This window comes from Larus michahellis, chromosome 5 (assembly GCF_964199755.1).
Source record: "Larus michahellis chromosome 5, bLarMic1.1, whole genome shotgun sequence".
Lineage (NCBI taxonomy): Eukaryota > Metazoa > Chordata > Aves > Charadriiformes > Laridae > Larus > Larus michahellis.
Window position 1 is genome coordinate 73862662 of NC_133900.1, and position 25539 is coordinate 73888200.

At 39.9% G+C, this 25539-nt stretch overlaps 1 protein-coding gene across 10 annotated transcripts in view; it reads left to right on the forward strand.

Annotated features, from left to right (window-relative positions):
* The first annotated feature begins 9029 nt into the window (after window positions 1-9029).
* Window positions 9030-25539, forward strand: part of ATP10D (ATPase phospholipid transporting 10D (putative)) — a 48480-nt gene continuing 31970 nt past the window's right edge. For 2 of the 10 annotated variants that reach the window (XM_074587978.1, XM_074587986.1), the window contains exons 1-5: window positions 9030-9113; window positions 9605-9685; window positions 12329-12414; window positions 19361-19669; window positions 20390-20584. In XM_074587978.1, coding sequence (XP_074444079.1) covers window positions 19401-19669; window positions 20390-20584 — 464 coding nt within the window. In that variant the 5' untranslated portion in view covers window positions 9030-9113; window positions 9605-9685; window positions 12329-12414; window positions 19361-19400. Of the gene's footprint in view, window positions 9114-9604; window positions 9686-12328; window positions 12415-19360; window positions 19670-20389; window positions 20585-24434; window positions 24600-25539 lie in introns of all 10 variants that reach the window. The other 8 variants (XM_074587979.1, XM_074587987.1, XM_074587980.1 and 5 more) reach the window with 6 other exon arrangements.

The following is a 25539-nucleotide window of genomic DNA, read 5'->3' on the forward strand; positions in this document are numbered from 1 at the left end:
GCCGTTCTGGAAATACAACATCCATGTATTCACTCTATGAGACACGAAGAGTACAATATGTCATACACAGTGGATACGGTCTATGTCCGTAGCTTTATACTTGTTTCTATCTTCTTTACGTCTTTCCAGTAAAGAGATGTAACAATGAGGGACTTCCTTAAATGTTCTTGTTTTCACTTCGCACTCTGAAATTTCAAAATCCTCTTGTTGGTTTCTGTAGCAGTTCTGTCCTTCCAACAGATTGCACTGAAGGTCTAGCAATAGCTGTGAAGGACATTCTCATGGTTCAACATCACCTCAGAGACACACAATTTGTATACCAAACTCTGTACTGCCTTTCACAGACAAGAACATACTAAAGAGGTCGTTCAAAGAGCTCTGCTACGTGGCAAGATTTTCAGAGAGGAACTGCTGTTGCTGGAGACTCTCTGAGCATACTTTGAACTACCAGATGGCAAAAATCTTGGACATATTATTCTAAATCAAGCAAGTTAATATCATAGGTTTTTTAAATATCTGTACTATATACATCTCAACACCTGCCTGGCTGAGGTAGTGGAAGGGCCAGGAGCTGGTATCACACCCAGTACTCTACAGGACAGAGATAGGGGAATAGCTTAGACCACAAGAGTGACCTACTGTATAGGCTAAGGAGCCTGTAGCTGGCTTGAGCCATATACCCACTAAAGTAACAGCTTATAACTCAAGAAAAACTGGAGTCAGTAACTCGGACCATATGCTCAGAAGTCACCCTCTTCTGGTGATCCATCTGGTGCATCTTCTGGTCACCATCTTCTGTCCACAGCTGGGCAGGCACAGACTTGTTCTGTCTTTCCTCTCCTGTCCCCAAGTCACAATTCGTTGCATAAGCTTCTTTGACAGCAGAGGGAGGAGCCTTCAGAGTCTCTATAAATATTCTCCTAACTCTCCTTTCCTACAATTCAGACCAATTATTTCTTATCCTGTGCTCAGAGAACATGCAGAGAGTTTATTTTTGTCTGACCTATTGCTACCATTTTATAAGGAAAAATCTATCATTACCATTTCTATTCTTCTATGTCCCTTTTTTCATGCTTAAGAGTTCTAGGTGAATTGAATACCAGGTACACATCAGGACTAGAATTTTACTCACCATGTGCAGGTCTAATGATTGTAATGGCTGGAATGTAAAAAGACAACAACAACAACAGAAAATTAATAATCCCTTTTAGGGCAAATGCAGTAAAAGCACAAGCCAAATATTCTTCCCCTTCTCTAAGCCTTACCTTCAGATTTTAATATTAATAATGAATGGTAAAAGCGTGTTGATGCTTTTCAAAATTCTTTGGACATCATAAAAGATAAAAGAAAATGCCCTGTGGGTAGGTAATGGTGACTCTTAGCCCTATTAGTAAACAACAATTAGTAGACACTGGAATATGCTGCATAGCAAGTTGCAACAACACGTCATAATGGCAGCAGGGAGAAAGTATTCCTAAAATAATAAACACACTAGTAGATAACACCTCCTCTCACCCACACAAGGAATTCATGGACTATATTGTATGACTCTGAGATGATAGCCACTATGGATTTTATTTTTATCACATAACATTTTAAGGTAATGAAAACAGCTGTTGGTCAAATAGTTGCGCTGGCAAAAGTCTGGTTTTGCTGACAGAGATTGTTTCAACCAAGGGCAAATAAAGAGAAGGTAATTTTAATAGACTAAGAAAAAGCAGTTTGTTGATACAGCTATATCCATGTTAAGAGCACTTTTGCCAGTACAGCACAGCAGTCCTTTTTTATCATTAAATCCCTTCCAGGGTAAATACAGCAAACTTACTCCCAAGGCAAATGGCCTTGGGATTTACAAGTCTTTCTCAGTCTTGTCAGGCTGCCTCCAGTTTGGCAGTGCATCATGCTGGCCAGAATGCCAGGACTTCTTTGGGGTCTCTAAATAATACATAAGGGGCAGCTTTTCACAGCTACCTCCTACTTCTGCCTTTCTCTTTTCCATGAGGGATAGCAATTGAATAGACATTGCTGAAGATGTTCCTAGACTCCTATTAAAGAACAAATCCCATCTATGCATGCCTGTATCCAAGCTCAGGAACTTTACACATGTAGCTTTCCTTGAAGGATATTTAACATCTGTTCCCATTGTTTTTCTTTTCTGAGACAGACTGTGTGACTACCGTACTTTGCCCAGAACTAGGATAAAGAAAAAATTCCAGCCCTGCCACAATGTTATTTCCTACCCACTTCATCTTCTTGCACCTGCAGAATTGCTACTAATATTAAGTAATACCTGCCTGTTCCTATAGGTGGTGTAGGAATCCATTAAGTTTGTGGCTTTACACCACCACGTTTATTAACTTTAAATAATATCTGATAAGAACCAGCAGTTCTTCTGGATTTGGGGAAAAATACGACCATGGCAGGAAGCCAGGTGCATGTCCAGAATTATAGACATTCTTTTTTATTAGGAAACACATGGCAGTATGATATCAAAACCAGCAAATGCAGTGCTCATGAGGAATACAGAGAAATACATCGCAGAGGAGAAGGAGGCCAGAAAAAAAAAATAATTTGAAAGTGACATCTTCCCACAAAGCTATCTAAATATTCATGTATTAATTTGAAAAGTAGATTTGGGGAAGCAGTTGTAAGAGTCCTGCACAACTTCTTTATAGTTACCAACTTTTCGAACCTTGCTAACTGTCGCACTGTCACTGCAGTTGTATAACCTCCATGACCCATGACCTCCATGACTCCTCGGACAACTTCTGCTTTGAATCACATTGCTGAAATTCCCCTTTTTCTTCAGCATGAGAGTGTCTCACATTAACAAAGATACAAAAAGAACAGTGGCACACTGTGTACATCTTTGCAACGGCAAACGATTTCCTCATGGCTTAGTCACTGATGAGTAAGAGAGTCATACCAATAAAACCATTGTATCTCAGCTTGCTTATGTATAATTTCTCTTTCTAGGTACATAAAAAATGTTCTAATTTACCTAAAAGCATTACCAGACAGCTGAAAAACTCTGAGAACTTTCTGGCTCATGCACAAGTGCAAGACTTCTATAAGGCAGGAAAAAATTTTTAAACAGGGTTTGCTATAGTGAAATAATGAATCTCATTATGCAGGTGACAATAGCTTTGATTCGCATTTTGCTCACATCAATGCGATGGTTTAATGTTATTGCATAGGTAGAAATATTATTAATTTTCTGTGAAGTAACTGAGATGAGATTTGCTTTTATTTAGAGTTACTGTGGAGCAAATTCTGGAGAAGAGCTCTCCAGATAATTTCTCTTTGCACTGTGTAGACACGGTCTACTCATTCTTCCACAAGACACTGTACGGAATGTAGTACGAAATTTTCCTTTCAGAGTTTGGAGAATATGTCAGAAGAAATCCTGAGTGACTCAAAATAGAAAATTTACAATTTTGTTAATTTTCCTTAAATAGTTCCTCTGCTTATAGGAGGAAAATAAGGAGAAAATATAAATTGTTAATTTGAAGACAGGATATGTTTTTTTTAATATGTGAACTAAAGTGCACTATATGACACAGAATCCTAGCAAAGAGCGGTTGTTCTAATATTGTCACATATAGTACTAGTTAAAAGTAAACCCTAGACTTTCTTATAAGTTTGAACTTGACCTATAATACTTATGAAAGAATAAAACTCTTTTGTCTTGACTATGGGTCATGGCTTTTCACTAATTAATCTTGGACCTGTGATGTACTGGGCTACCCAAGTGGATCAGAAACATCAGATTATTTTTATTTGTTCAAGAATTGGATATAGTAGTTGTGACATAAGTAACTATGTTAAAAACCTGACAAATTTTGTTTAGCAAGCTGGAGTCATCTGTTCAGCAGAAATGATGTGTTAAAAAAACTGTAAATAAAGTGAAGAGGAAAAAAAGCTTGAGAAAAATTATCACCCAGACAACAACTTTCTACATGCAAAGAGAGAGAAAAAAGCAACATTTACTAAATAGTTAATTTGATATCACTGATTCAGCTCATTTTATTAGCTGATAGAGTGGTTTGATAAAAAGATGCAGAATTAAGGTTATTTTGTGGACTAGATAAAATCAGCAAGTCAAATAACTTGCTTATACATACAATGAAAAGGAAGGCACGAAAGTACATATCATAAGTGCATATCAAAAGTGTTCTGGTGCACAATAAAACTGTAGCAGTGTAAACAAGCTAATAATAAGTTTACAGCTGTAGATAAGATAAGGCTGAAGATTAGCCATGGGAAATTGCCACACCACAGTAAACAGAAAAAGAAGGGATAAAGCAATTCATCCTAGTGCATCCAAGCCGCCTGCGTGAAATTCCATTCAGCTAGTGCTACTTTCCAACCATACGCACTTTCCTATCATCCTAGAACTAGCAGCATTAGATGGTGTTCCTTTTCTTTAGAGTTACAGTTTTGTCTCTTCTTATTCACTGGGCCCACGTTAGTTCAGCAGGGTAGTAAACCAGGATTGTTAGAAGCTGGAGGCTCACTATAGATTATCAATTCAGCTTCCCTATTGTAGAAATTACTCATGCCAAGATAAGAGGTAAATTCCTGTCGCATTAGAAGCTGCAGTAAGATGATAATATCTCATTTAAGATTATTTTCTGCTTGTCCTGGTAATTCAGAGCCCCTTAAAAGTGAAAGACTCTTTCACATTCCATGTTAAATTCCAGTTGACAGTTACTTTCTGCAGAACGGGCAACAGAATGAAAATCCCTAGAACAAAAAGTCCCATCATCTTCGTGACTTTCAGGATGAAAGCTCCTAATACACATGATGGCCAAAGCACAGTGAGTGGTATATCAGTCAATGCTATGTCAGTAATAATAACTGCTAATACTGACTGCCCTCCAGAACTGGGATATAACACAAGCTTCCTAATTCCTGGCATTCTGCAGTTGGCCAAACATAATGGTATAAAACCACAGGCAAAGCATGAGGATTGCATGAGTACTACAGTCAATTACTCCCTTAAAACTTGTCTACACAAGCTACGTCATGGCAAATTATCCAACATTAACTAAGGGCTGAATGGATATGTTAAACAGCATTACACCTTTGGCTGGACACTTACATTCAGAATTTAGTTAGCCTTCATTGGGTTTGATATAATTCATTCTTATCTGGTTTACTTTAGCAAAACAAAGGTGGATGGATAAACACCAGGAACAAAAAGAACTATTTAAATCGTTAAAACAGTGGTCACTGCTAGTGTAAGAGCAAATGGGTATAAGATTGAATTTAGAAGCTAGAAGATAATTCTTAACCCTCACAGCAACCATACTCTGGAACAGTTTTCTAATACAGGAATAGGAGCAAAACACCTAACTACTTTTAAGATAAAGCTCAGTCAGTTTATGAACCAGATTACATGGCATGCTTGCAATAAGAAGGGAATAGATTCAGTGAGCCAGAAGGTGCCTTTCAGGAAAGGTCACATGATAATATTTATACACCTACTCTACCTCTCTCAAGATTTGCAAAATGTACATAATATACACGGAATATATCTTGCACTGTAAAAATATAAAAACAAATTTTAGGTCTTTCAAACTAAGCATGTAGTCTCAGAATCACCAGCAAACAATTTCATATTGTGATGCTTATTCTTTGTTTCAATTTTTGATTTGTAACATGGAAATAGCAATACTTTCTTGTCTTACAGGGAGCTGTGAAGGAAAATTCATGAATATTTATAAAATGCTCACTCCAGTGATGAACACAATCTCCTCATGAGGAAATCAATAAACCCATGCAGATTTAAACAGTGTACGGTAAATAAAGGTTATAGCCACACACAGACTAGAACAGATAAACAGCTGTCTCATTCACTGTGCATCCATCAACCTGTAAACTGAGGCAGGCTGGGGTCCTGTCAGGAAACGTATCTGAGGATGTTGTAGTAAGAGACTACCTTAGTGCATATGCACAACAGACAGCTTCGATTTGCACTGGCAAAATATTGGGTTTTCACATATAACATGGGTTAGGACTCTAAATACATCATTTAGCCAATGATCTTGTAAACAATAATTCATTGTAATTTAAAATTTACATTTTTTCTCTGAAATCTCTGCTGCAGTTAAATTATTTGGGCTTACTGCAGAGCTAAGGAGGAAAAAGGTGATCAAATTACTGGTTGATAATCAAATCCCTTTCTGGCTATAAATTATGATTAATATGCTACCGCATCTTCAAAGATATTTAAAGCAGAGTGTATGTCATAGTATGTCACTATTTATACTATAAATACACACCAGATCTCTCAGGTATATCCACTGACCTGATAAGAATGCACCTTGTACTTGCTAAGCTGGTCCAGGAGTATCCATGCTGCAGTGACGATAACCATCTATATCCACAAACCCAAATCCCCACCGGCACTGCTACTTATGTGGATTTGGCACTGGAATGCCTGGGAAATCATACCCTGGTCCTTAGCATTTCATTAACTTGAGGTGCTCCGGGAAATGTTTGATGGCATGCTATGACAAATTTCCCTCTTCCTTCCAGGTCTTCGTGGGAAAGTTTTCAGTCTGCCAGAACGTTTAGTTGACAGTTCCCTCGTGTAAGTTCCTCTTTCATATGCCCCAATCAGTGTCAATATAAGCACAGCTGGACAAGCCGTTCATGCTCGTACTTGCAGAATTATTGCAGCCAGGAACAGAGCTGTTGAAGAACAGAGAAGACCAAAGAGCTCTCCAGCTGTGCTGGAGTCATCAATGGCTCTCACATGCCCAAAGTTTTCCCTTTTCATGTGGCTATTCAGGAGTTAATATGAAAGACACCTGCAGACCTCTCTGGAAAAAAAGGGATATATCTCTGTGGATGACATGCAGTGTTACTACCTCAACACAGAAAAGCTATCAGTGAGATTTCTCAATCAAGAAGTATCTCTGGTAACTTGTAGTTACTCTTCCATAGGATACTTGGGAGAAGACAGTTTAATGACACTTCAGACAAGCTGGATGGTTGCTTTGTATGCTTGAGATCAAGACCGTTTGTACAACTGGACAGTAGTAAAGAAGGATAAAAGTGAAAACGTGTATGTGTAATGGACAAGGTAGGCGCCAGTCCAATCAGACCTACGTCTCTGAACAGCTCATACACCCTGCTTCAACACATCTAATTAAACTGCACAGAGTGCTGCACTAAGGCAGCTATGCTCCTTCCGGCAGCCAAGCTAGCTTAGTTATGGTTTGGTCAGGTATTTTTGCAGCACACTGTTGTGCAGGCCTAATCGAGGCAATCGTTATTGCTGGGCAAACAAGGGAAACAAAATGATGCCTTTTGTAGTCGTAAGCTTACAGAATGGACTGATGTGCATGAAAAAATACAAATGGGAAATGTGGGGCTCTGCATATTAGTTATTTACAGCTCTGATATCATTGCGGAAGAGGTGGCTATTTTGTTAAAAGCTTTGTGATGTTCTCTTCTTTCCCAAACACCTGTGCTAACCTGAAAGTTCCAATAAATCAGTATGTTAACCAATTAAACAACATTAAAGTAACTGTTTCCTGGCAGGCCTACTACCACCTTGTGTCTTGCAGCAGCTCACTCCGCCCTCCTCAGAGTTGCACCCTCTTTCCTACAGCACCAGAGCCAGCAAAGGCGGTGGATCCTGCCAAGGAAACGGAAGAACTCCGTTATCTTTTCCTGCCCAGAAGAATAAACGTGCATAATTTCAAGGCAGCAATTATGGACTTCCTTCCTATAGATGTATTTTTATTCCATCTGACATACGAGTATGTTTTGAAATTCCTGCTAGCCATATGGGCCCTTCAAAGAACAGACCACCAGCTGCCGTTCAGTGAAACGTAACCAAAGTGTTTTCAGTGTGTGGTCAGGGATGCGGGGTGTGCCAAAATGTGGGACAATGGAAGAAAAAGATGCCATGCACACGGGAAGGAGACCACAACCACCTACCACTGCTCAGCACAGCCCTCCTGGCTCTCTGATAGGAATTCGTCATTGATACTGGGCAAGTACTGCTACCTCCAGTCCATTTCAATAGGGACCAAGGGGTCTGCATAATTTTTTTATTGTTTTTTTTTTCTTCCTTTTTCAGCAGAAGATGGTCTTGGAGTAGGAATCCTCTCACTTTTGCGTAAAAGGCCGTGTGATTTCGTGGTAAGGGGCAGCCTTCAAGAGTGCTCTGGAAGGCAGTAAGAGCAAAAAGTGTGGGGCTTCAGAAAGGGCTGCTGATGAAACAACTCACTGAGGTTCCTGATGGCAGTGATTTGTTTGAAATAATTTGGGCAGTTTCTCAATAGCTAGAGGCTTACTTCCTAGAAAACAGGAGAGAGTGTTTGCTAACCTTGATCAGCTCAGCAGCTAGAAAACTTGATGTTTAGACAGGCTGAGCCGCCTTCAGCGCCACACTGTCCTGGCAAAAGATCAACAACATCAATTTCCCCGACAAGCTGTCAAGGGCGCCAGGTTCTGTCACAGCATCGCTCCTGCCACGGCCTCCACCTCCTGAGGCCTGAAGGAAGGAAAAAAAAAAAAAAGGCATTTAACGATAACTAACCTTTGGATGGGCAAGCGCTGTGGTCGATGGAGAGTGTAAAAGCCACTTTGTTCGCTTTTTGCCTTGAAAACTCAGCATGGCAGGAGAAAAAAAAAGGGGTGCACGGCTGCTGCCGCCAGGGCAGGACAGCCCTTTGCCTGGCTTGGGGCTGGGTTTGCCCCCGGCTGAGGGAAAGGGCTTGCTTGGGGGTACCCAGCCTCGCCTGCCCAGGCGGCAACCAAAGGCCTGGCCCCCACGGCAACGAGCAGCCCCTCACCCGAGGCCGTGGGGTGCGCGGTGGGGCCGCTTCTGGAGGCTCCCCACCTCCGGTCCCGCCTCAGCCGCTCCCCTGGGGAGAAAGACCAGAGCGGGAAAGAGGCGAGAGGAGAGGGGCGGTAAGGGCAGGGTGAGGAGTCGGAGGGCGGTGAAGGGCGCCGGGGGCGGGAGGCGGAGGCGGGCCGGGGCGGTGGAGGGGCCGGGCGGCAGCGGCGGGGCGGAGCGGAGCGGCGGCGGAGAGGGAGCGAGAGCGGCGGGGGGTCGCGGCCATTAGGCGGTGATGTACGCCGTGCTGCCGGTAAGGCCGCCGGCAGCGGCTGGGTGCGCGGCTTGGTGGGGCGGGAGGATACCGGTGCCGGGCTCCCGGTCCGCAGACCTGAGGGGAGGGAAAGGTGGAAGCAGCCGCTGTGGGAGGAACCCGGGAGCCACCCGTGTCACCGTGCGGCCTTGGGGACAAACGAGCCGGCGGGGAAGCGGGGCTGCCGGCTCGCTGCGAGGCGACCGGGGGAGGCTTCCCGGGCGGGGGTCGCCGCTCCCTGAGGCTGAGGGGAGCGTGAGGCGGCCGGTTCTCGGCGTGGAAAGGCAAGGTCGTCCCACCCGAGCCGTCCCGGTTTCCACCCCGCGGTGGGACGCGGGAGGCGCCGTGGTGGAGGCGGCAGGGGTCTGGTCCGGGCAAGTGCTCGGGAGGACGAACCGGCCTCCCCCTTCCGCCCCTCCCCCGCAAAGCCGCCGCCGTAGTGTGCAGTGGAAAAGGGTGCTTTTAAATTTGCTTTAAATTATGCTTTTAAGTGTCCCCTGGGCCAGGAGGCCACCCCTCCCGGCGTTGATCTCGCCGACTGAGCCGCTCTGGAGGCAGACCAGAAAGAAAAGGTAATTAAGAGCTTGACTCCAGAAACAAAAGGCTTTGTTTTAATAGTTCATGGCAGTGATTGAGGGAAAGGGTGTAAGCTTTTAGGTGCTTTACAGATTTATGGCATGGAAGCGGACTTAGGCCCATGTGAGTCCCAGGGAAATCCCTGAAGCTTCAGGAAAGTACGGAGGGGTGCGCGGTGCACTCGGTTGGTTACGGGATGAGGCCACAATAATAAATACCGGGTTTAGAAGTGAAAAAATGTTCACAAAGATGGGAAAGAAAAATCAGAGTTCCTAAAAGGAAGTTATTGTTCTGTCAGAAGTACAGCTGCTGTTGAAAAAAAAATGTACTTTTAATATCAAAATTACTATTATTTTCATACTAAAATAATACTTGTAGGGTATTCGTATCTCACTGATGACCATAGTATTGAGAAAGCTCTTATTTAAAAATATATTTGTCTTCATATCATCACCAAGAGATAACAGAATTGTCATTATCCCTGTTTTTGTAAGTGATGATTGCAGCAGAGAGGCACTAATGGTTTCGCCAAGATCAGAGTGGGATTTAATTCTCTTAACTCCTTTGCATGCTCTAAAAGCTGTTCTGAAGCTGTCATTTTAGACTGAATCTTTACAGTTAGCCTGTGGTCAGTTACTATTTACAGGAGCAAAAGCTAGGACTGACAGACAAGGATCACTTTCTTTTGTTAATTGCCACTTCGGTGGACTTCAAAGGGAATAGTCACAGATGATATATACTAATGAAAACTAGACCAAAATGAGGACTGACAGAGTGCCCTACGTAAGTACTCAAAGACACTCTAATATGACATTCCTGTCCCTCTTCCCTGTGCCAACGCGAGTACTTTCACAGCTGTAAACTGCATCGGGAAATGCAATAATGTTATTGTCTTTGGGTTAGTAAAAGGTCTTGCAGATCAGTGAGTTCAACCAGGTTCAGTAAGTACCGGATCGATTACGAAGGAGGGGACAAAGCCAGGGGCAGGAAGTAGGAGAAGCAAGAGCAGCTCCTTTCAGTGTTAGCTTTTAAATCAGTTCAGCTACTCAGGGCACTGGTACTTTAGCATCTTAAATAGCTTTGAGTTTACTAGGGTCAGAATTTGAGCCTTCTTCACCCCCTGCATTTCTTTCTAGGCTTCTATATCTTTTGGTCTTCATTTTTAATAATAAAACTTTTAAAGATGCATTTTTGTAGTTGAGCCTTGAATTGCTGTAGGACGCTTCTCTCTTTCAGGCCTGATGTATCTTCTCAAGAGGCATGTTTTGTAGTGTTGCAGAAGCTCTGTAGTGGTTAAAGTGGATTCACAGGTTATTCCTGTCAAAATCTCCCCAAACAGTAGACAGGTTTTATTGGTCCATGATGAATATCTGATTGTATTCCCAAGGTTATAGAGGAGTCATTTTTGTCAAAAATTCACTACGGTGTTGGAAAATTACATTCACTGCTGTCTTGAATTCTGTTGAACAGGGTTGTGGCCAATGATGACCTGTATCACACCTAATTGTGGTGTCCCTAATGACTTTTAAAAGTCCTGTCTTGTCCATATAAAGCCAGAACCCATCAATATATACTGATATGCTGTTGAAAATGGGTATAAATACTGGCCTGATTTCAGCTGTCCTATTAATGAAATGAAAATACATTTATGTGTTCTGATTATAGGGACGATGCATAATTCCGGTGTTGGACAGGAACAGCTGATAGTTGAAATAATTGTCATGAAATATTAAGTGAAGTCTGCAAGATCTCAGCCTAATTTTAGACCAGAATATAATAAACAGTACTGGAAGAGAAGTAAAACAATGACTGTGGAGATGAGTAAAAAAGGCAAGGGCAGAAGCAGCAATACTAAAATTAATAGAAGTGCCACAAAGGTTTTCATGAGGCTGAAATGAAAACTAGACACCTGCGTGGTCTGTGTCTGACCCTCAGAACTGCCTCTCCCAAGGGATCTCCCACAGAAGATCTTAAAATCCCAAGGGAAAAATGCGATGCACAGCTTATATTCTAAAACAGCAATAGAGTGCACGTGAGGAAGATGTTTTACTGGTAGAAAATGGGAGCTGTGCTTGTGCACAGCAATTGTTGCTGAACCTACAGCACAAATACACTGGATCAGCACAACAGCATTGACAATTAAGGTGCTGTCAGCTGTAGCGTTGCCATCCCTTTGAAATACGCAGGTATCTCCAGTCTGTTGTAGCTGTTGTTTCAGCTTCTAAAAAATCAGAGGTCTGTATGTAAATTGTTCATATTTAAGTTGCGCTTTTGGTAGGTACAATTGCAGTATGCCTAAGGTAGCTTTAATCTGCTTGGCTAAAAGCGAGCGAAGCTGCACTGCTACAGGCCTTGACATGAGCCATCTAAGTCTGCACAGTACTTGAAGACCTTCATGGAAATCTGTACTTTTCTAGCTTAGCTGCTCTTAGTTATTTAGTTATTAAGTAGCTCAGGTTATGCCCGCATGTAACATACACATTTCTGGCTTCCAGCATTGGCAGAGAAGTCTATTTAAAACCAGAAGGTCTTTAAGATAAAATCAAATCTAGTCTGTTCATTTAAAGTAAGCTGTGGAGGATTTTTCGTATTTGGAGTTGTGCTCTTTTTGTAATCATATGTATTACCTCCTTTCCCAGATCCTTTGAAGAACCCTAGAGCATTAAACCTGAAAACCTGTCTGGATGCCTTGGGAGTTTCTGGAACTCTTGCAAGAGCTGATAATGTGAGTGTCTTAGAAAACGAGAAGCCTAGGACTATCCAGAGAACTAATGTAGGGTTTTGGGAACTCAAGTACAGTTTCTTGCTGTAACAGGTACTTTCAGTTTAAATTTTAATGAGTAATTTAGACCTTGTCTACAGAACAGTTTTGGCCCTTTAAAGAAATCAGCACAGTTAAAAACCAGCAATACTGCCAATATGGATACATTTCCTTTAAAACTGTTTAGTGTAACTTAGGGAGTGTACACTGAATACAAAAAAAATCATGTCATTTTGCATCATATGAACACCAGTATAAATATTTTTACATGGCTGTGAAATTCTCACTGTGAAATTAACGTGAATTTCATACATATCAAAGCATCTGCAGTGACTTAATGCTGCATGACCATAAGCTAGAGATATACTTGTGAGAAAAGATGGTCATAAAAGAGTAAGACTTAACCTTGAAGGTTTTGTTTTACTGTTTTGAGACCAACATGGCACATGAGAATAGGGCATAAAGCAGAACTTTTCTGATGAATGGAGAAGAGGATGGAAAATGTTTGCGCAAGTCATAGCTCTCCAGCAGTCTTATTTTGAAACTGGTTACCTGTAGCAGAAATACATGATTTGTCTGAGTTTTAAACCTGAAATTTGGTATTGTGTGCTTCAGTTGTGTCTGTAGGTGCAAGATCTAATTGGCATCCTAAATAACTTTACCCAGGGTGGAGATTTTCTGCTTTTATGTACTGCTCCCACGCTGTAGCACATTAATCAGCACTACTGCATGTATGGTTTACTATTAAATTACCTTGCGATTGACCTTGTGTCAGGGCCTTGGCACTTCCTGTGTTTTAATTCATCCAGCTGATTGTTTTTTAGTTGTGAAGAGCTGCCAGTAGCTGGCTTAACGTACTCACAACCAAGAAACATTCCAAGATAAGGCATTTCAAAGCTTCCAGGTTTTCAGCGTTGCCTGTGCTAAATCAGACTTTGTAGGTAGAAGTGCATGGCAAAATATTGCCATAGCATTTAACTTTTCATAGTAACATCCGCCTTCCACTCTTAATCCAAATATTCTTAGCATCCCCTTTACGAATATACCTCAGAATATATGTGGTTGCAAATAACCACATATTTTTCTTACAATTTAAGTTTTGATTCCTGCAGATTTTTGGCTGTTTGTTCCATAAATTGTCAGCACAAGTCTCTTAATCAGATCTATTTAGCCTATTTATGTGTCTCTGCAGATTTCAGATTGGCTTGCAAAGACACATTACAAACTTGTGAAATTGCATGTTACAGAGAAAGTAGCAGACCTTAGGAGAAAGGAAGTATTTGCACTTCAGAATGTAAATTAATCTTTAGGCTATGGCTCCCTTAAGCTTTTCTGTTGTCTAATAGCTTCTGAGTTTTCAAATATGATTAGGAGGTGTTTTTAACTTTTAGCTTGTATAGTTTTGGTAGCGTACTGCAGTCGTAATGTAGCAACACAAGTGCTAGTGAGCCTGTGAAAGTAACACTTACTAAGAGGATTAAATGGGACTTTGTGTGGATCAGGGATGATCCACTCTTCACTCTTCAGTAGCTTTGTGTAGTGTGACCTCCATCTGGGTTAGCATTTTTTATCTTCCCTGGTCACCCCAGAACCTCAGATCTGCAGAACATCTTGAACTATTCAGGTAGGAAGCTAAGAAAAGTGGTGTTGCTGAAGAGTGCCATTGTCTGAATTGCTTCTTTTTTAGGTGCTGTAGATGTTTTTCAGGTAAAATAATGCAGTTTTACTGATCGCAGTTATGTTTGCCAAGAATCAATTGATTGCTTCCTCCTGGAAACAGGGCCAGATGACACAGGTGGCCTTCTGCACATTACGTCCAAAGACTGTGTCTGAGCAGGAATGGAATAGAAACATGCATGTGCCAAAGGTCTGAGGAGCATTCTTGTAAAATATGTCACTTACCAAGCGTATTTAACAAAGAATTTTCTAAAAGAAGAATGAGGACTAACTATTTGGAGATCACAGCAACAGAGAAGGATGTTGTCAGAAGGGAGGAAGTGGTCAAGAGAAGCCGGGGTAAATGGTAGGGCACTTCACATGACATGCGAGCAGATGACCACAACATAATAGTAAGGTGCAGTTCCAGAGCAGTATAAACATTGGCTAAATTATTTACACATCTGTTTTGCAGACAATCTCGGGAAAGAATCTGGTACGGGAGAGGTCAGTGATTGCCAAGTGACTTGCCAAAGCTACTGAATAATCTAACTGGAACTGAGGAATTTTTAGTCTCAGGTCCATCCCCCTGCAGGAAAGCTAGGGGAGAAGGCTTGAATGCAGATACGAAGGTGATACCTCATAGAATTGGAAGCGGACAGAGTTTATGAAGAGGACAGAATTTTAGAAGAGGAAAGAATCAGAGCACATGAGGGAACTGAGGTAGAGAAAGGAAGTAGTATGTCCAGTGTCCGATAATTCCCTTCCACATTTCATCATGTTCATGTGACTTCAGTGAGCTTGCTACAAAAACTTGCCTTTTTGCATGTGAGACATATCTGGGTTATCTCTATATCAGCTATTGCCATTTAGCAAGATCAAGTAGTGTTCACTTGAGTGTATAGTGTGAAAATGAGAACAGAGTCTAGCTTGTCTGATGCTGTCCTCAAGACTTAGGCTTCCTCTCTTCAAACACATGAACGTTATTCTTGGGTTTTTTAAACATAAACTTATTTTTTAAAAATAAACCTTTAAAATACTGCTTCAAAGTTACTCATCTTTTGGGGCTTTTGCCATTGTTTAAAGAAACATCTGCTGTGTTGTATTACTACTTTGAATTCACATTAGCTGGAGAACTCTAGAGTTTCCTGTGAAAAATGAAATGACAAGAGGTTTTAACAGAAAGGATTTCTTAGAAAAATAGTAAAAACAGCTTTTATTTGATCTTTGCCAACTTCATACTTAACAATATCTAACATGAGGTTACTGAATCTCCTTTTGACCTCCTTCTAGCTAACCAAAGAAAAGATGCTCATTACTTTATAATCCAAATTTAGTGAGGAAGAAGAAAAATATTCTAAAGAGGAAAAAAAAACGCAAAAGTGATTTCTGAAGTTTGAAGCCTCATAACTCCTATTTTAAAATGGAAATGCAAATGACTTAAAAAAAAAAAAAAATCATTTGCAAATAGTAGCTCAGTAAAATCCCAGGTGAGTCAGAGGGCGTTGTGGCAGAGTATGAGATCCAGATACTTTTCTCCCAAGGTGCTTGTCTGATTTGCCTTTTGGCCACAGGAGATTGCTTGTTGCCTCTCATACAGTGTTTCCAATGTGGTGTGTTTGCGGTGGTTTTGTGTTAGTTGTTTCTTGCGCGTACAGTCTTCTTCAGAGTTTTCTTAAAAGTTGTTACAACAAAATGCTGGGGGTACTGGCAGAAATACAGGGGTGCACACAACTGAATCTGAGGTTTCCTGTTCCTTTTTAAGCTCTGCTCCTCTGAAGGAGGATGAGGAAGGGTGGGGCAGAGGTTTTGGTGCTGTGTCAGGAGTCAAGGATGCGTATGCGGTGAGGGGTGACTGCTCTTTGGCAGCACTGAATCTGCAGTTTAAACCTTTGGCTCCAGATCCAGTGATGAGGAATTCTGTCTTAACATGCTGTCACGTTAAAATGTCCAGTACTCTTCCCCACCCCGTTTTGTTTTTCTTTTGTTAAGCAGTGATCACCGGGCATCAAATGCTACAAAAGATAATAAATTATGAAAACCAAAGAGTTAGAATTTAGGAGGTTTTGAAATTTGTTAGGTCTTCTCTTTTGTTTTTTCTGATTCTCAGCTCTCTCTTCCCATCTTTATTTGCATGTTACTGATAATGTAATTCTTAAGCTTTTTAAGTTGATTTAGCTCTATAGGTTGTTTTGCCTATATAATTTTCACTGAGTGAACAGGATTTGCCATTTAAAGTCTTTGCATTTTTGCATTTCCATTAGCCCTGGGAGTTTTCTTTGAGAGAGTTTCTTTACTTTTGCTGCTGCCTCTAGTCACAGAAGTCACCAGTATCAGATGTTTGTTTGGTCATCTTACAAAAACAAACATGATTTTCTCTACAAATCTAACCTGCTTTCAATTACCTGGCTCATCTGGCATCTTGAAAAATTTTGTGGTGTTTACTTACTTAAGCTTTCTACAAGGATATTGCACATTGTAACAGTATGTAGAGGTATGTCAGATTACTGCACTTGGGCAAAGAATTATCATTTCAGGCAAAAGTACGGTTAATTGACACACCCTGTATGATTCATGCTAAAGGTGGAAGCTTGAAAGAGATGGATAAATTTAACAGGACAAAAGAAAAAATCATGCTAAAACGCTCCCTGATAATCTAGCACATTGTTAATTAAAGCAACCATTTCTTTAAAAAGGCCCCTCATTGCATAAGATCTGTTTGTGAAATTGCTGATTTGTCACAGCAGAGACAGGTAAGGAGGAGTGTTATTTCCTCAAAATGGCCAAGCCTTAAGGATGCCGTTCAAAATCTATGATTTCGGAGCTTTTTTAAGAGCTGAACTGCAGAAATTTGTGATTGCAAAAGAAGAAAGTACCTCTCTTCAGCCAGTCAGCTTTTCAAAATTCTTTGATTTTCAATACTTTGTTTTTTGCTTCAGTCCTGACTCATGTAGATGGTGTTCATTTGGCTTTTAGGAGCTCAGATGTGTTGAAGAGCTCTGCATAGCCACGTATGGACTCCACCAGCCGCACGTTCTGCAGTCCCTAAACATTTTTGAAGAACCTGGCTACCTTCCAAGCTTTAGACTTATTTTCAGATGAGTTTTCAGATTTCAGATTTTTTCAGATTTCAGGCAAATGAGTTGAAGCATCTCTTTCACATGTGTGTGGATCAGTATTCATATGTCTGATTATATGGTAGCCATACCTTAGAAGTAGTTCATTGTTGTGAAGTAGCTGCTTCTAGATGTCAGAGTTCACATCTCTGGAGGAAAGACTGACCCTGACAAACTCAATGCAGAGGGCAGTAGGATTAGAGGGAGCAATGATATGAGGATGCCCCATTCTGTCAGAGCATACCATATATTTTGAAAAATCTTCAAAACCACCTTCTTGTTTCTCTGAGAAGTCCCAGACAAAGCTGCCTTCCTGTGCAGCAGTTGCTTGTCTGTGGTAGTCTGGTGGTTACTGTGATCACAAGGTTTAGCACTGAGGAAAAAAGGAAACTCGCTTTTTCTCAGACTGGTCCCTTACGTTGCCTGGGGGCACCGCAGAATGGCCTTGGGAGAACAGTAGTTCAGGTGGGAACTGCCAGGGATGGTGAGGGGAGATGCTATCTAGAGGTTTGTTTTTCTCTCCTTGTTCCTCTTTTTCTTTCATATGCAAATCCTGGTTTCTAAAGAGAAACATGAGGTTTATGTGTGTGGTAACAGTCTTCCAAGACAATAAAATTGTAACAGTCAATAACTATCCACATCTAATGATGACAGGACAAAAATGTGCCATCTTCATTTGATAAAAGGAAGAGACCAGTTAGACATTAGGGGAAAGCTTTCTAGCCAAGGGGTAGCAACACAGCGGACCAGGCTTTTTAGGAAGTTTGCAGAATCTTCTTTTTAAGAACAGAATGGGTTGATGTAGATATATTAACGCTACCTCGTTGCTAGAGGACCTGCTGAGGACTCTGTGTCCATGTTTCAAGACTTCTGCAATTGTAATAGAAGAAATGAAAAATCGAAGATATGATGAAGAGCAGATACGATGGTGTGAAGTCAGTAGTTTGGAAAATTACTTTTTACAGCAACATTTTGGAGGAATCTGAGCAGCACAGAGTGACATTTGTCAATGTCAGAGAAAGAGATCCCGCATGAATAGATGTCTGAGTTGATTTAAGCCAAAACCAGGATTAGTTTGATCCTGAAAGGTAGTCTGTAGTAGAGAGATTTCATTTAGAAAGATTCAGCAAGTTTTAGAGGCAGCTTTTGTGTGGGAATTCAGGTAGAGGATTTAGTAAAAAATTTTGCTTATAATATGTGCAGATAGTAAGATACCAGATGGAAGGAAAGTAACATGCAGTGAGAAGTAGCTGTATTGATGATTTGGGGCTCACACAAGTTACAGTTCTAAGCAAATATAAGATGAGCCCTTCTATGGAAGAAGTGGTACAAGAAATGTAGCAAGTATTAATTGTAAAACCTCATTGTAAATTGTATGAGAACTCATTGTAAAAAACCAGAAGTTTTGAGCTTCTATTAAAACATGGTTTGTGTGTGTGTAAAAGTTCTTTTCTGAGAGCATCGGGGGGTTTGATAAAGTGGGTATCACCCATACCTATAAACTTTGGCTTTCTTTAGAAAAACAAATTCCTGGGTAGATTGCTAGAGCTTAGCTAAGGTGAATAGAGGAGAAGCATTCTCAAATCAAAAATTCTCAAACCTGTTTCTAGTCCAAGGGCAAGAGTTTTTTTGTTCATGATAGCTACTTTGTGCCTTTCGTTGGCAATTCCTCACTTCGGGTCTAAGGCTGTATTCAGATACATATTGCTATGTTGTTGACTCTTGAGTTTAATAAAGGTTGTTAACCCCCGGCAAGGACTGCAGTGTCTGAGATAAGGATTCCTTTCAAAATGCTGTTCTCTGCAGAATTAGCAGCTTGTCTGCTTTTTCACCATACTACAGCACAAGAAACTGGTGGGCGGGCTGCTTACATGAGGTGCTATTACAAAAATATTGTGCATTTTAAACAGAGTAATCAAACTCTAGGATCCTGAAAGGGTAGATGAAATTCAGCTAAATTCAACCTTTGAAGCAGAGGTTCCTGACGTCATATAACCTATTAACTGTCTATTTCTCTTTAATCAAAATACAGAGATCACTTTTTTCCTAGCCTTATTCAAAACAGTAACTGTGACGTTTTAGTTGAAAAGCCTTTACAGAATAATTATTGAACTTGCTTTATTTTAACATGTTTCTAGGTAGAGGTCGCTCCTTCGATTAGAAAGTGTTTCAGGCACAATGGCAGATCCCATCCGCTGGGCCAGATACCGTTGGCAGCGACTGATATCTACAGAGGGCGGAGAAGGTAGCAGCAGCAGCAATTCAAGTAACAAGTGCTATCAATCATCAAAAACTATTGGCAAACATAGGGTAGTGATACCCTGTTTGGGACATTTTAAGGAAGAGTATGAAAAAGTATCAAAACTGTACATGAACAACAAAATACGGACTACTAAGTATACATTATTGAATTTTTTACCACGGAATTTATTTGAACAATTTCACAGGTAATTAACTCCTTTTGATTGTGGTAGTTCTTCTGAAGTGTAATCCTTTTATTTAAATGTGTGTGTTACAATATAGACGGGTATTCAAAAATTATTATTCTTCCCGACCTGCTAGTCATTTCTGAAAAGTTTGTGTTATTTGGCCAAAGTCTCTTGAGTATCGTCAGTGTTGGGCTAATCCTTTATCCATAGGTTATGTAATTTCCACTCATTCTGTTCTTCAGATTATTGAAATATTCCATACTCTTGGGGCACTGCCACACAGTGTGATTGTCAGCTCATTTCCTGCAAATGTGTTTTTCCCCTTCCTCATGCCTTTCTCTGTTGCCAATTTTTTTCATCCTCCTCCTGCTTTGGAGGACTGCTGGTTTGTAAAGTTATGCAGGGAGGTTGTAGGATGGCTCCCTTCTTAAAATGTGTCATCTCCCCCAGGAAATGACAAAATTAAGTTTAAAGGACCTGGAAATTTGTCAGAGTGCCAATTTACCCAAGCCTCACTAAAAGACAGGTCCAAGTCTGGAGAACAGGTTTAAAAATGCAGGAAAATTCTTGGTTTCTGCGTCTTCTGATCATGCATGTGGATATTTAGTTCTTAAATTGCAGTTGGGGTGAAGAAAAGATAAATTACTGCTAACTTAAGTGTCTATATAGCATGGAGTGGGGGAATAAGGATGACTGACTGCTAGCACGGCTAACTCCTGTATTTTGTCTTTGTTTCAGAGTTGCCAATTTGTATTTCCTATTCCTAGTTGTCCTAAATTGGATTCCTCTGGTGGAAGCCTTCCAAAAAGAAATTACAATGCTACCTCTAGTAGCGGTTCTGACAATTATTGCAGTGAAAGATGGTCTGGAAGATTACTCAAAGTACAAAATGGATAAACAGATAAACAACTTACTAACCAAAGTATATAGCAGGTAAGAGACAACAGTTTATTGTTTATTGTTATTATTTGATTATCAGTATATGTGAAAAAGTTGTTGATAAATCCTTTGGTTTACCTTCTGGATACTCACAGAGTCATAAAATGATTAAAGTTGGCAGGGGTCTCTGGAGGTCATCTAGTCCAACCCTCTGCTCAACACAGGTCTAATTAGATCAGGTTGCTCGGGGACTAGTCTAATTGAGTCTTGATCACCAGTTTTGCTAAATGGATATCAAATTAGTGTAAAATTTTCTGAAAAAAACTGCTCATTGGTTGAGGCAAGAGTGTTCATGCATGAGTGTGTACTGTATTAAGCAAGGTGGTTTAACTAGTTAAGCATTGTTGTACACAGTGTTTGTTTTGAAAGGTGTATTTTTAATTCCTCTAAAATTGCTGTAAGCATAATGAAAATTCAAAGGTTGCTAATTTATCACTGTATTGGTAAAGCTCGTTAACAGTACCTGTATTTACGCATAATGTAATAACACTTCCCCAAACAGAATTGAGACCATTTCCTATTTGAGTGCATCACGTAGTTAGGTACCAATTTAGCATCTCTTCCACAGTGCAGGACTGCAGTATCACAGTCTGTAGGTGCAGGTCAGGAGTGGATCATGCTAGTGGTGAGAGGCGTGCTGGCAGGCATTTATTATGCATGGATAATAAAAAGACAGGAATGTAAACTGATCACATTCTAAATTAACTGGCAGAAAACGTCTTTTAGTGCACGTCAGTACTGCCCACGTCATTGTTTCTCTTATACCTGTCATAAAAGGATATTTTGAGACTCATTCAAAGCCTGTAAAATTCAAGAAAAAGGGTCCGCTATACTTCCTTTATCTTTTCTTGCATGTTATGTGGTCATGCAGGGAACCAAGTATTTTGAAAAACATCACTTTTCAGGTGTTGTAGTAGCCATCACAAATAGCACCTGTAGGAGAGGACTGATTGGCAATTTGGCACTTTGACAAATTCAGTAAGCTCTGAGCAGTAACATACAGTAGTTGCTGTAGTGCCAAACCACATTGAAAGCTCCCTCTTTTCATTAAAGACACACCTTTTCCTAGTGAAGGCAATGCACTGAAAATAAACTTTTCTAAAATCTTAAGGTGGTAGCTGGTTATGCCAATTGATAAACTCCGTACTGTAGACATGACCTTAATCAGCCCATGCAGCAGGTTCGCAATCTGATGCTACATCACCATTAAATATATTGTGATGTTACTCAGCAGATGGAGTCTCCAGCTTTCAGGCATTTGCCATACTCTATTGGTATTTTAAGAGCTAGCTCATAACCATAGAAAAAGTCTGGACTATCATTTTATATCATCGCAGTAAAACCAAACAACTTTTTCTTCTGCAAACAGGAATATATGTAGCAGCTTTCCCAGAAATATTCTATTCAACCTATAAAAATTTGAGCTTGAAACAAGAAATTGGGCAATTGAGGAAGATAAACGTTTTCTTTCTTTTTCATGTCTGCAAAGAAGGCTTAAGGGAGAAGCTGGGTTATCTCTGGTATAAATTGTCACATATCCTGAAAGAATTCATTGACAGAAAGCTGAAGCACTGAATATCCACGTTACTGAAAACTCTCTGTTACTTGCAATCTCATACCAATTGGCAATGAAGCAGCATTGTTTTCTGATCTTCTTTTCTGGTTTTATTCCTTCCCTGTCACCAAAAATATGTAATAATCAGTGGCCACATTAGTCATCTGTAAAAATTCCTTCTTGTGCCTACAAGTATTTAGGTTTTGTAATTTTTTTTTCTTCTTAGTTTCTTTATTATGAATTATTTCACATAGTATAATCTGGTTTTAAAAAATAAGGTTGGAGGCATGGTTCAGGAGAATTAAATCTTATTGGTACAAAAATGATTGTCCACTGTGTGTGAGCTGATTTATCTTAAAGTTCTGTTCATCTCACATTAGGATTCAGAATTTTTTAACTTGTTCAACAAGAATCCCTTAGAAATTGTAATGACAGTGCGCACATTTAATCAGGAATAGTCATATCAATTGTAAACTAGCTAATGTTGAATACAATTCCCAGTTATTTTCTTGCCGTGCATTTGTTCACCTGGAGAAGTTGTATACATTATACATGTCGTCTGTATAATTTTACTTCCGCATTAGATACTGATATCTACACAGCTACTGAGACAAGTGCCCAATAAAATGACTCTTGGTATCTCAACATAACTAAGCAGTAGTTATGCTTGGAAGGTGGTAGGCAACTTGTTTGTATCTGAAGATAATTTGCATGAAGCGTTTTCAGGAAGGTCAGTGATCCTTCGTTCTTGAACTCTTGTGAGGCTTGCCTTTATACAAAGTTAAGTATTTGTAATAGAAACTAGTTTCACTGTGCTCTGTTGTGCATGACAAAATGTGCCAGTCTCAGTGCCTTGCTAAATCTAATGGGGCAACTAGATGCTAGTTTCTGTGCTTTTTTGACAAATCTGATCACACACACCCGCCCTTATTTGCTTTTGCTTATGGCAAATCTCTGACATCCATAGTTTCAGAGTTTTCAACCTGCTACTCTTTGGAGTTCAGGAATTTATCCATTTGATAGATCAGAATTATTGTATTTGCCTTAAATACACAGAGCCTGAAGCTGATATTTCCAGGAAAGCTTATTTCTATCTTGAAAAGGTGATAAAATAAGATAATGTTGCTTAAAATGTGGGCTTTTTTCTCTTTTATCTTTCCCTTGTGGAGTGATAAAACATATCAACAAACAATAAAATGCGCTAATGTGCACTTGAATTTAGTTTGTAGTTGTTGCTATGATGTTAAATACTCAGTTATCAATTCCTTTGACTAAGTTATCGTTTTATAGTAGTAGGAGCTTACATAAATAGCCATGAATCCCAAAGTATAACGCACTTCTGTTTGAGCATCTGCTAAAATCATGTAGTTCGTGTCATTTCAGTAGGTGAAGATTTCAGTGGTGAGGTGATTATGATGGGAAAATCCATTTATTCCCCCACTGACCTGCTGCTAAAGACAGTTAAACTTTTTGCCTGACTTTGTGCTGAGCTGGATAAGAATATGTCCATGATCCATCTGCTGCATCAGCAGCAGGAGAGATAACTTTGCTGGCTGATATTCTTTTCTTCTCTCTTGAATATATTTCTATTTCATTCCAAGCCTTGCATGTAGATGTGTTATAATGAATATTCTTTACAAATGCATGTTTATGCAAATCACTCTATGTATTTGAAATCCAGATATAATTTCATATACAGTTTTTCTTTATGGAATTGCCATCTGGAAAGAATAATCCTTTCTACAAGATTCTTCCTTACCTTTAGCTTTCCTTTCCTCTCTCAGACTCCAGCCTGGCAAAAGGAAAGTGGGACTTGCCCAGGTGCATCAAGTAAAAAGAAGCGTCATATACTTTCAGTCTCACGTTTATTGAATAGGTAGCAATTTAAAAGATAAATAATTGCCATCTCCTGAGGACTAATCACAACACTGGAAACACAGAGAAATAGGGTTTTGTCATTTTCAGTGAAATACACGGTAGTTAGAAATAATACAGAGATGCAAGAGTACCAGCATTTTTCTCTTGTTTTTTAATCTCTAGTAAATAATTACTTCAAGGATAAATCAAAGGGTTGCTTTGTCACAAAATCTTTAATTTCCGAATATTTTTGTGGTTTTGCAAGTTCCAGTTCACTTTGAAAAATTCCCATAGGAGTCAGTGGCAGAAGTTGACAGCTTTTCACCTGGTATTTTTGTCTTACTACATTAGTAATGCCATTGCTTTCTTTGTTTATGAGCTTATTTTGTCTTGCTTACCTTTCCATTTCCATCCTTTCTCTAACTCTTCTAGATACAAGCCGTGGAAATAATTTGCTCCCACTGCCCTCCTGGGTTCTCAAGTCCTTTCCATCCTGTTTGGAGGGTGAGGTGAAAGGGTGCTGTTGTGGAGCGACCAGGGCATTCTGCTCCAGTTGGTGTTGTACCCTAATTGGACTCACTTGGCCTTCATAGCCGGGTAAATTGGCCTACACAAAAAGTTATGCTGATGTAGTTTTCAGTACCTGAGAGGCAGTTCTAAACAAAAGAAAAAAAGATTGCTAGTTTTCAGCCCGCTCAATTTCCTAAATAGATTGACTTTGTCAGCAGCTTTGCAGCTATCAAAGCTTAAGTCATACCTTCAGTAACTGAGAGTCACATCCTGTTTCAGCAAATCTTCCTTCCCTTTTCCTATTTACCTCTATTATAGGTTGGGTTTTGTTAATTTATGTTAGAAATTTTTCCTTCAACTCTTTTCTTTCTTCTTCTTCTTTATTTTCAAGGAAATGTATGAAAAGTTAATTACTGCAGTGCTGTTTGAATCCATCCATCTTGTGATAGATGTGGCTGTAGGTTTGATATAGGTTTTACATGCTTTCCTTTGTGCTGGATTTCCACCTGCATAGAAAACTAGTGATGAGCATCTTAAGAAGAAAATAGTTGTGGCTTATATTGGTTTAATTTTATGTCAGCTTTTGTTGCTTCCTGGTTTTGCTTTGTTTGCACGTTGAAGGCAGTATAACCACCTCCACACTATCTTCCCTGGAGAAATTGTCATAATTGTCATCAGTATGCTGATTTATTGTGTGGGCTTTGTATCTTCTGTTTGTAGACGAGCATTTTCAAAAAGGATACTGTCAGATACTGCAGGTCCGAAAGGTATGGGTGTAAAGCTTAATACACGGAATATTTTTCTGATTATTTTTTTTTTTGGTCATTAGATGTTTTTTTTTCTTTTTCACTATTTGTCAGAAGCATTTTATGTTGCTAGCACTTTGATCAAAGCTAGTAGATAAGTGCCAGTCTACACACAATGGCCCTGTTGCAAAGCTTGTGAGCCTGTGTTTGCACTGTAGAAGCTACGTGCATTTCCCAACTCCCTGGTGCAAGTGACCTTCTTGGCCAGCTTAGAATGAGAT